This window comes from Terrapene carolina, unplaced genomic scaffold, assembly GCF_002925995.2.
Source record: "Terrapene carolina triunguis isolate 2854851 unplaced genomic scaffold, T_m_triunguis-2.0 Scaffold34633, whole genome shotgun sequence".
In the NCBI taxonomy this organism is placed as follows: Eukaryota; Metazoa; Chordata; order Testudines; family Emydidae; genus Terrapene; species Terrapene triunguis.
Genome location: NW_020698984.1, coordinates 1,367 through 13,061, shown reverse-complemented (window position 1 = coordinate 13,061; position 11,695 = coordinate 1,367). Strand labels below are relative to the sequence as shown.

Below are 11,695 nucleotides of genomic sequence, written 5' to 3'. Positions count from 1 at the left end.
GGGGAATGGTCCCGCTATTGTGGGGAACTTTCCGGGCTTCTACACTACCCCGGTGAAGTGGGCTAGCGAAAGGATCTGAGTCCTTGCTCCCACTCCCTTTACCCAGAGGCCTCCCTGCCCTTGAGGGCTCCCCTTCCACTCTCCTGTCTGGCAGAGTCCTCGTAACCCCAAGGCTGGGCCCAGGATTCCTGGGGGGCTCAACCCCCAACCCTGCTGTGGTCACCTAGGACAGGGGCTAGGGTGTCCCCACTCCGGGGTACTTTCTCTGCACTGGGCACCTCCCTGACCCACTGATTATTCCATACAATTTAAAACAAATGCAAGTTGTTTAATTAACAATTAATCTAAAGAAAAGAATAAGGAAAAATGGGAAAGGTTAAAGGAAAACACATCATCCTGCTTTGTGGCAGGGAACATCACAAACAGTGTCTCTGGACATCAGGGCACTTCACAGTCTGTTCTTTGTTAGTCCCAGATTTCCGTCTCAGGCCCTGGCTGTGCTGCAGGTAGGCTGCGGGTTGGACACTTGCAATGGTGGTGGCCACACACCTCCGGGCTTTGAGTGGTGGGACCCTTCTTCCCAGCGTCAGCCCCCCGTCAGGTTAAGGTCCCCCTCCTGGTCTGGCCTGCAAGGGCCCTTGTCTGGGGGTGTCTTTCTGTGCTGGGCCCTTTGCCCAAGGTCCCCCCTTGGCTGGTCCCACTTGCTTACCACACCTGGCTCTGTGGCTGCGGCTCTGCTCCCAGCACACGATCTGCTCTCCCTGGGCTGCGTCTCTGGCTCTGTGGCTGCGCCTCTGGCCCCTCTGGATCTGGCACGGTTCTGCTCTCCAGCTCAGCTTGGGCCCCTGCTTTCTCCTTAGCTCGGCCCCACTCAGTCTGACCCAGGCAATTCCAGCTCACACGGAGGACGGGACCTCCCTGGCCTCCTGACTCTCTGATTAGCCTGCCCGCCCTGTCAATCAGGCTGATCTGGAGCATTGGCCTCTCGCCATTGTTCCTGGGGACTGTCAGTCTCAGGCTCTTGATTTGCCATCGACCCTTCCCCTTTTAGTACTGGGAGCAAGCCAATCAAAACACCCCCACTGAATGTTAGTAAGGGGGCAACAGTCCCCTTACATTTAGATGCTGCTTGTAATTATTAGAACTGGGAGCACTGGCTGTTGGGAGTCTGAAAGGACAGGAAACAGGAAGGAGGGGGAAGGAGTTGAGGAGGCTGGGAGAGTTACAGAGTGTGCAGCTACAGCTTGGAGAAGAGACTTCCACTGTAAATAAAGTTCTGTTGAAGTTGTTAATACTTTGCCTGGTGGATACAACACCTGGGCAGCGGGACTCGGGAGCAGCCGCTGCTGCAGCTCCCACTGCCGCGGGGGGAGGAAGCAGCCGATGGCCAAGCTCGACGGCTGCGGCTCTGGCGCCCGGGCCCAAACCCCCCGAGCCCGGGCCTGCTGCGGGGACCCAGCAGCGCGCACGCTGCGCCCAGCCCCTGGCCAGTCGCGTCTGGGCTGCTGCCCAGCTGGTGCTATCCCGCGGCGGCCCCGGAGTGGGGGCAGCAGGCCCCAGCCCCCCCGTCCCGCTCGGATCCCGCAGGGGTCATATTTTCCCAGTGATGTGATAAACAACTTCAGTGCCAAAGAGAGAATGAATTTCAAAGCAAGTTGTTTAGGAAAGAGGAGACCTTAATTCCTCTTTTCAGCTCTTTTTCAGCAGTGATCAGATTAAATATCAGATCCCTACCACCACCACCTTTGAGTGTGTGCATTACAAAAACTGACTAATCTTTGAGCCTTGTATTAAGCAATGTTGAACATCTCCCAGCTGGTTTGCTGTGTTGCATTTTTGACCCCTTTGGAGACTGCAGTTATAGGCTTGTTACTCCCTCAGTCTCCATGCCTCAGTAAATAAAAATAATATTCTGTCGGGGCAGACGTGTAGCAACATTTCAAGCTTCAAGAAAGAACTGGCATAAACGGTTCAGTGGAGGACAATGGAGTTCTGCAAAGATACCTCTATGGAAATGAATGATGGGTACAGAATTCCAGTGGTCGGATTTGGTACCTACGCCCCTGATACAGTGAGTAAACCTTTTACAGATTATTATACAATAGGAAGTTTGTGTTTGTTTTATGAAGTTTGCTGCTGTGCATGAAAATGAGCGAGTGACAGCACTAAGATCTAGATAGTGAGGGTAGGCACGGTACAGTTTCCTCCACAGATCTCTCCATCCCGGCATGCAGCACTTTCTGCAGTTCCAACAATGGGCCCCATGCAGGTCTGCAATGAATTTCAGCTCTGACTTGCAGTCTGGTTAGCTGTTCCATTCATGGGCCCACATGCCCCTCTGCAATACACCTCAGACCTGACCTGCTGCTTGCTTTGCTATTCCAGTTCTTTCCTCATTTAACTGCCAATTTGTTCTATACCGGGTAGTTTTTATACACTTGTGAAGGATTTCTATACTGCAATATTTGGAAAAAGGAGGCAACGCAGCTTATCTTTGTTCATCCAGCTATTTGTTCACAGCTTGTTCTCCATTGAGTTATATCTTCTAAGTGCCTGTCTGACTATAAAAATATGTTCACAACTGCAGCTCCTACTGCTGTTTTTGGGAGTCTATTCCACACCTGAATTCCACATGCTGTGCTTAAAGGCATGTCTCCATGTCTTTCAGAGCTTTAATTTATGCTCCATTGTTTTTCACCCTGTTACTCTCTTGAGTAATTTTGTGTCATCCTCTCTGGGCCATTTAAAATGTTATACACCTCAGTCAGGACATGTGCTTTCAGCACTACCCTGTATTTCAGGAACATCCCTCCAACGATAATACTAAGCTGATGACAGGTGAGTGTCACTTTGGAGTGAGGCGGGAGAAGAAGTTGGTGATCTTATTTGTAACCTAATCACTACTTACAATCTGCCAGCACCATCTGTTATTTTTCTTCTCTCTCCCTCTCTCTCTCTGACTGTGTAGTTACATGTAAATACATGTTCTGTGCCAGATAAACAATAAATGTGCTGACACCATTCAAAACCGTATTTGCATCATGGGGTGAGCAAACAAAGACTGACCTTGAAAAGAATAGGGGACTTAGGTAATGGGATACAAAGCCTTTTATCTCTGTCACTCACTGGTTCAGAGTCCATCCAAATTAGTAGTGACTAAAAATCACTATGTTGTACTTACAGTACTTACGGCCCTCTCACCCATAGATCCCAAGCACTTTGCAATGGAAGGTCAGTATCACTATCCTAATTCTATACATAGGGAAACTGAAGAAAAGAACTTGCCCTAAGTCACCCATCAAGACCCAAATCTTGAAAATAGATTGGCATGGGCAGGCTCTTGAGTCCATGCAGAATCCCTTTAATGTCACACTCACTCATGTACAGGGTTACCATCTTTCAGTTTCCCAAAAAGAGGACACTGCCTTGGGAGTGGGGGAGCTGCAGGGGGGTACAGTTGGGGGGTGCTGGAGGGATATGTGTGTACTGTGATCGGGTATTTGGGGGGCACTAGCGGGTGTGTGTACTGGGAGCATAGGTGCTGGAACTAGGGGTGCTGGGGGTGCTGCTGCGCCCCCTGGCTTGAAGTGGTTTCCATCATATACAGGGTTACAGTTTGGTTCAATGGCTCTCAGCACCCCCACTATGCAAATTGTTCCAGCACCTCTGATTTGGAGAGGGTACTTGAGGTGTGTGGGAGGAGGGTTTTTTGGGGGTGGTGGAGGGGTCTGTGTACTGGGAGTGGTATGCTGGAGGGGATATTTGGAGGGTACTAGAGGGGTGTGTGTACTGGGGGGGTATTTGGGCAGTGCTAGAGGGGGCACCTGTGGCCTCACGCTCGAGATGGGGGGCAGTGTTGTTCCCTGTCAGTGGCAGTGAGGCTGGCGTAGATCCAGGACGTGGTGCCAGCCATCAGTCAACGCCTTCCTGCCTCTCCTCCTCCCCAGGGCTGGGAGCAGGGGCCTGGGTGGGCAGGATCTGGCAGCTGCAACTGCAGAGGAGGGACCAATCAGGGCGTGGAGACAGCTTTTTCTGAGCTTGCAACACCTGCTCCACAAAAATCCCAGACATTTTATCTTATTTGAAAAGTCCACCTAATCAGAGGGCTGTGTGGGTCAAACCTTTAGCTCCTTACTTGATTGTTATTCAGTCCTTCAGGCAGAACTCTCATTGACGCAGATAATTAAGGACCCTATACATTGACTCATTGTGCAGATATCAGCATTCCAGTGGTTTAACTTGTGATACTCTCTGATGTATCAAGGGTTACTGAAATCAATGGAGGTTGCACTGGTGTAAATTAGGACAGAACTTTCCCCCTCACTTTTAGGTGATTAGTGACTAAAAGTATGGTTCTAGTCTGAAAAGGGACTCTGTAAAAGTTATAGTGTGGTTCCATATTATTGTCTTTCAAGTGATTTCAGGATTAAATGTGTTCAATTTACAACTAAAAAAATGTATTTTCTGACTGCTAGAGCTGCAAAATTGACGTTCAACCTGAGAGGCAAGCTGTGTTCTTTTCTTCTTGTGTATCATCGTCAGTAAAAGGGTTGTGAAAGCCAAGTTCTGGTCTCAGTGACACCTGTGCCATCCCCTTATCTTTAATAGATTGGCCTATAGCCCTATAGAATTTAATAGGGATGAAAGTAATAAGATTTTATAGCAATTAAATAGAGTTCTTTAAATGGTGTCTAAAAGCTTATTGAATGTAATAGAAATTGATCACTTTTCTGAAGAATTTTTAAACCAATGTGAGACTTTATTAGAGAATTACATCTGTTCTATAGAATCTGTAGATTGGTTTAAAAATTCTGTAGAACTATGGTGATTGTCAATTAAATTCTATAGGACTTTTCCATGATGGAAAATTTACTTTTTTCACTAAAGTAAGCAGAGGTGAGTGTGAATACACGCAGAGAAAGTGTCTGAGTAAAAAGGTGACATTTTTGCAGTCACTGGAACCACACTTTAAAATATCGTCCCTGAGCCAGACATGTTGAGGCTTTTTCGTCTTTCTGTTTTTAATTCATAGGTTCCAAAAAGTAAGTGTGAGGAGGCTGTAAAGGTGGCTATTGAAGTTGGCTACCGCTATATAGATGGAGCCTATTTATATGAGAATGAGGAGGAGGTTGGGCGAGCCATTCGAGAGAAGATTGCAGATGGAACAGTCAAAAGAGAGGACATATTTTACACAGGAAAGGTAAGTGGGTTTTGTTCTAAATCCCATCACTTGTTCTCTTGTTTCTTTCTGTGTTGCTTTTGGGCAGCAAGAAAACAGTGACTTCAGTGAGGGGGTAAGTCCAAGTTGTAGCAGGCTGAAAGGATTTGCCTGAAACCCCCAACCTGTTACCAGGTGCTAATCCTGTGGGTAAAGGATTATATGCACTAGTACCAGCTGGAGCTTTAGCAGGCCTGAACACAGGTGAATCTTGTCCCCACAGTTCCTCTTTTGCTTTAAGACAGACTGTAAGTTAACTGCTTGATTCAGAGACATTGCTGTAAGGAACAAGGGGCTTTACAATAGCAATCAATTTCCCTACGTATATTTCTTCTCTAGATACAATGAGTGGCTGTTGGGGGGCGTTGCGGAGCTACTTTGTGGGGGGGTTGTGCTGGGTTTTTTTCATTTCTAAGGTAGTAACCCTAATGGCCGCACCACCATGATCACCAATTCCTTCTCCTCATCTGGCCATTTTATGAATTGCCAAAACTATTCATGTCCAATTCTCGAATAGTTTTGGGTCGATTGAAACCACATTTTTTGTCGAGTAAACTATTTGTCTGAAAAATGTCTCCCAGCTGTATCCAGGACTGATGATACAGGGGGGTTCTAAGTCAGAACTGAAGTGCCCAGTTTTCCCAACTCTCACAGTTTTATTGTGAGTCTCGTGATATTTACTATTTTTCTTAAAGCACAACTCCTGGAATGGTGTTATTATGTGCTAATCTCAGCTTTCATTTAAACAAAACAAGTAACTTTCTAGACCCCCATGGGTTTGGAGAGAAGCTTCTAAACATGACTCAGGTAAACCCTAAAGGTTCAAAAACCAAAAGGTAAATAAAAAGAGCCCCTCCTTTTTTAAGTCTCATGTTTTTTTAACCAGATATTTTCGGGCCTGATTCGTGCTTTTTGAACACTTGGGCTTGGCAATACTGAGTGCACCAACAGATCTCTGTAGGGAAGTAACGCAATGACAGCAAAAAACCAAAGCAGTCTCTAGTATATGCTAATAGGCGCCAGTCCTGCAAGCTGCAGTTTGCAGACACCCGTGCTATAGGCACCAGTGATAATGGACCTGACCATATTTTCTTTTCCAGGCCATGGAGGCATGTAAAGATGCAGGCTTGGTGAAGTCCATTGGAGTGTCCAACTTCAACCGCAGACAGCTGGAGATGATCTTGAACAAACCTGGACTCAAGTACAAACCTGTCTGTAACCAGGTAACACTCTGAGCTTCAGCTAAAATGAAGGCCCAGAAGGGTTCATTGTGATTCCATAAAGCGAACTGGAAAACAAGAGTCATGCAGCAGAGCCTGGGAGAGAGAGAAGGGCTAGAAGGCAACCCAAGCCAAGTGAGGCAAAGCCAGGTCACTCTGCACTTTGCTGTGCTTCTCCTTTCTCCTGGAAACACCGATTCAGATAGTAATGAACTTCCATAGAAATCAGACTGTATTTTAAGGGAAAATATAAGAAAATCTACTCCTGTCTTGGGGGCTTTCTCCTCTGGAAAATACTTATGCTCTTGTTTTTAGCCAAGCTTCAATGAGGATTCAAATATTAAGTGTGCAATTATATTTCAGCTGCTTAACTGCAGGCACATTTCTTTTCGCCTACAACAGTACCCTTTTAAATACCGAGCTGATTTGCTGGTGCAGTCAGGTATTTAGATTTCTCAGTACATGCAGTTACCGGCACCAATAAATGTGCCTGCCTTTAACTACCGACACACACTGGAGGCCATTTTGGACATGTAGGATAGAGATAATGATGATGTTAGGAGATCAGAAGTATTTGAGTTTTTACCCTTCTGGCCCGGATATATTTTATAGGTTGGCCTTTAGGTAAGGAGTCTGGTATGTTCTTGCAACATTAATATTTAAAGTTTGCAAGGTTACCTAAAGGATTGTATTTTATTTCAAAGGAAGTTATTTGATATTTTAATACAATTTATCTTCTTAAAGTAGAAATGCACCTAGATGCTCTGGTGAAAGGCATATTATAAACACCTAGATAAATGAAGCCGATGATAATAGATAATTGGGGGGAGGGGAGTTGTGTGACTGTCACTGTTTGTACAATTGGAAATCTCCATTTTTCTAATGCTTCAGGTTGAATGTCATCCTTACCTCAACCAAAGGAAATTGCTGGAGTTCTGCAAATCCAAAAATATTGTCCTGGTGGCTTTTAGTGCCTTGGGATCTCACAGAGATGAGCGATGGTAAGGAAAGAAGCTGACTGTAGAGTCTCATTACTGAAAGAATGCATCTGATTCTCCACTACCTTGATCTTGTGTGGTCATTTACATGGGTGGAAAGTGGGCATAGCATGCTACCAAATTGGCATGGCTGTGTTTTGCACCCATTTGGTACAGATATAAATGATCACACAAGGAGACAGGCAGTGGAGAATCAGGCCCAATATGTTTGCTAAATATCTGATGATAAATGAGTATCGCCTCCAACAGGCTCAGCTCTCACTGATCCTGAGATCAGATACGCTCACTCCGTGTCTGTATTTCCTTACAGGGTGGATCAAAGCACTCCGCTTCTGCTGGAGGATCCAATACTGAACGCTCTGGCCAAAAAATACAACCGAAGCCCAGCTCTAGTAGCCCTGCGCTACCAGCTGCAGCGTGGTGTGGTGGTCCTTGCCAAGAGCTTCACCAGAGAGCATATTGAAGACAACTTCAAGGTAAAGCAGTGGAAAGGAGAAATACCATTAGAAACACTCACAAGTTTGCAAATAGTGGATGTAAAATATCACTGATAGCTCCTGCCCTACATGGACATGGCACCTCAAGTTGAGGACTGACGGCACCTCCATGCACTGTCCACCTGCATATAGCCAAGCTCCTTAGGACAGGGACTGTCATTTGCCCTGTGTTTGTGCAGTCCCTCGCACAATTCGAGCCCAGGTTGGTTAAAGCCACTAGGTGCTACTGCAATATAAAGGTTGCATAGTTATAAAGGGACATTTCAGAGAGAGATTTGTTGGACAAAGACCAAAGTGTTATCCTGTACGTGTTTCTCATTACCAAGTGAAGCTATAAGCAACTCAGGCAACACAAATTAATTCATGCAGAGAGGTTTTGTGCAGAATTTCTCTGCTAATCTAGAGCCAAATTCTGAGGTCTTTACTCAGTTTCTGCTCAGTTGTTCAGTTCAGTTGTTACTTAATCCTGACTTGGGCAAAACTCACATAGGCCTCAGTAAGTAATGATTGGGTGAGAACTTCAGTATCTGGCCTTTGATACACATGCAGCAGCAATGTGCTGGGCCCATAACCCAGAGGTTAGTGGATTAAAATCATCCTCTACTAGGTTGCATTTGGGAGAGGGAGGTTGGTTCAGTAATTGGGGCACTGGACTAGGCTGTGGAAGTCCCAGGTTCCATTCCTTACTCTGCCATGGATTTCCTGTGTGACCTTCAGCAAGTCAGTTACTCTCTCTCTGCCTGCGTGTTGTTTTCCATTACAAATGGGGATGATGATAGAGATGCGTCCCTACCTCCTAGAGGTGTTGTGAGTATAAACACAATAAAGATTGGGAAGTGCTTTGAAATCTACCGATGAAAAATGCCATATAAGAAATAGGTATTATTATTATTTCAGTGACGGACACGCTAAATGACTAGCACGTTAGAACAAATGAAATCCCTTCCTGCTTTATGAAGGGCCAATTTGGTCCATCCCATAGGCAAATCTGATGATTAGCATTTTTTCTCTGACAGGTGTTTGACTTCCAGTTGACAGAAGAGGACATGAAAGCTATTGATAGCCTGAACCAAAACCTTCGCTATGACCCATATCAAGGGTGAGTTGCAGTACTTGGGTTTTAAGAATTTTTAAGTGTGTAGAAATCAACTGTGGGCAATACAGCCTGACAAAAGACAGATTGTGCTAGTCTCGCAGCACAGTCAGGTTTGATACCTTCCTGTAGGTCCTGCAATGCAGCAGGCAGTAGAAATTTGGAATCTAAGGGTATGTCTACACTACGAAATTAGGTCGAATTTATAGAAGCCGGTTTTATAGATATCGGTTTTATACAGTCGATTGTGTGTGTCCCCACATAAAATGCTCTAAGTGCATGAAGCTGGCAGACCGCGTCCACAGTACCGAGGCTAGCGTCGACTTCTGGAGCGTTGCACTGTGGGTAGCTATCCCACAGTTCCTGCAGTCTCCACCGCCCATTGGAATTCTGGGTTGAGATCCCAATGCCTGATGTTGCAAAACAGTGTCGCGGGGGGTTCCGGGTACATGCCGTCAGGCCCCTCCCCCTCCGTCAGAGCAACGGCAGACAATCGATTCACGCCTTTTTACCTGGGTTACCTGTGCAGACAACATACCACGGCAAGCATGGAGCCCGCTCAGCTCAGCTCACCGTCACCATATGTCATCTGGATGCCGGCAGACATGGTACTGCATTGCTACACAGCAGCAGCCCCTTGCCTTTTGGCAGTAGATGGTGTATTATGACTGGTATCCGTCGTCGTCGTACTCCAGTTCAATCAGAGGCACCTGGGCAGACATGCTTTGTCTCCTGGAGACTCAGTCCTGCCAGCAGTCCTATTGAACCGTCTTGACGATGATGGCTAGCAGTCGTAGTACAGTATCTTCTGCCAAGCACCCAGAAGATGCCGAGGGCTATCAGTCATGCTGCACCGTCTGCTGCCAGCTTAAGATGTAAAAAATAGATGTATTCATTTGCTTCCCCCTCCCTCCGTGAAATCAACGGCCTGCTAAACCCAGGGTTTTGAGTTCAATCTTTGGGGGGGCCATTCTGTGTGACAGTTGTTTGTGTTTCTCCCTGATGCACAGCCACCTTTGTTGATTTTAATTCCCTGTACCTGTACGCCATGTTGTCAGTCGCCCCTCCCTCCGTCAGTTTCGCGGGGCTTTTCCTGTCTACCTGGTCAGTGCATCTGAGTTGAGGTTGCTGTCCAGAGCGGTCACAATGAAGCACTGTGGGATAGCTCCCGGAGGCCAATAACGTCGAATTCCGTCCACACTACCCCAAATCCGACCCGCAAAGGCCGATTTTAGCGCTAATCCCCTCGTCGGAGGTGGAGTAAAGAAACCGGTTTAAAGGGCCCTTTAAGTCGAAAGAAAGGGCTTCGTCGTGTGGATGTGTCCAGGCTTAATTCGATTTAACCCTGCTAAAGTCGACCTAAACTCGTAGTGTAGACCAGGGCTAAGGCTCACCATCAGTTCTTTGCTCCCTAGACAGCACAGACTAGAAAGTTCTTGGAGTGTCTCTCAGTAATTGCTTTGGACGCTGAAAAGATCTCGCGGGCAAGAAGCTTTTCCTGGCAATCAGACCTGTCTCAATCATCCTATTAATTCCAGTTATATCCTCTTATACGGACATTAAATAATCCTTGATGATTATCATAAGTGTTGCATAGTTTGCATAATGCATAAATGGAAGCCACATCTTAACTGCTTGCAGTTTGCATGGGGATATTTCATGGAAATTAAACAGCTGTTATCTGCATTTTGTTTTTTAGATGTTTGGACCATCCTGAGTATCCATTTGCTGATGACTATTAAAGAGGATTCATTTGCAATTCCTATGTTGTTAGCAAATAGTAATAATGCTCTATACCTAGGGCCAATTCTAGAGGAAAAATACCATTTATAACACCGTTTCCATCAACTTCTCTACTGTGTAATTTAACCTAAACAGTAAGCAGCTAAATCTCATCCTTAAAATGACTTGTCTTCTTGCTTTTGATAATGCTGAGGGGGGAAAGGGGTATTTTGTATATAATCAGTTCCTGCCCCTGATCTTTCATAAATATTTTGTCTTCATTCTGAGCTGCTAGAACTTAATCCCTGGGAATGCACTGTGCCTCTTGAAAATCTCAGCCAAGCTAGTGTGTAAAAATTTAGTGACTAACCAAACATTAGATGGTGGTATAGCCTTGTTCATTCCAGGATTTTAGGTAGACAAGGTGGGTGAGGTATTATCTTTTATTGGATTGGTTTCTGTAAGTCAATGAGGCAAGCTTTTGAGTTACACACAGCCTACACGACCTGAAGGAGAGCTCTGTGTAAGCTCGAAAGCTTGTCTCTTTCACCAACAGAAGCTGGTCCTATAAAAGATATTACCTCACCCCCCTGGTCTCTCAAACATCAGGTACTCATTTATGGCTCAATCCTGGAGCACTCCCATGGGAGTGGAGGATGCTCAGGTTTGATGTCAGCTAGCATCTCAGTACTATCACTGAGCTCATCAGGCACAAATTTTCACTTAACACAATCCTGCCCTCATAACAAATATGTCACAGTATCTGTCAAACTAAATGAAGAGGAAATAGAAGCTCTGAGCTCCATTTAGAGACTTATTTAGCATATTTCATTTGACTCCATCATAATAATAAAAATTCTCAATACACCCATTCCTTTCGCTTTTCCTTCATTTCTTTTATATGCTGACAAGAAGGGGGTTGGTCACACTGGGTTTATAGCAATCTG

General features: G+C 45.7%; 1 protein-coding gene across 1 annotated transcript; it reads left to right on the top strand.

The window, feature by feature from the left end:
- Positions 1 to 1,908: 1,908 nt before the first annotated feature.
- Positions 1,909 to 10,902, top strand: LOC113405242 (aldo-keto reductase family 1 member C3 homolog). Its single transcript, XM_026646262.1, has 7 exons — positions 1,909 to 2,071; positions 5,033 to 5,200; positions 6,319 to 6,441; positions 7,330 to 7,439; positions 7,747 to 7,912; positions 8,950 to 9,032; positions 10,726 to 10,902. Exons 1-7 carry the CDS (start codon positions 1,985 to 1,987, stop codon positions 10,766 to 10,768), a joined length of 780 nt encoding a protein of 259 aa, XP_026502047.1. The 5' UTR covers positions 1,909 to 1,984; the 3' UTR covers positions 10,769 to 10,902.
- Positions 10,903 to 11,695: the final 793 nt, after the last annotated feature.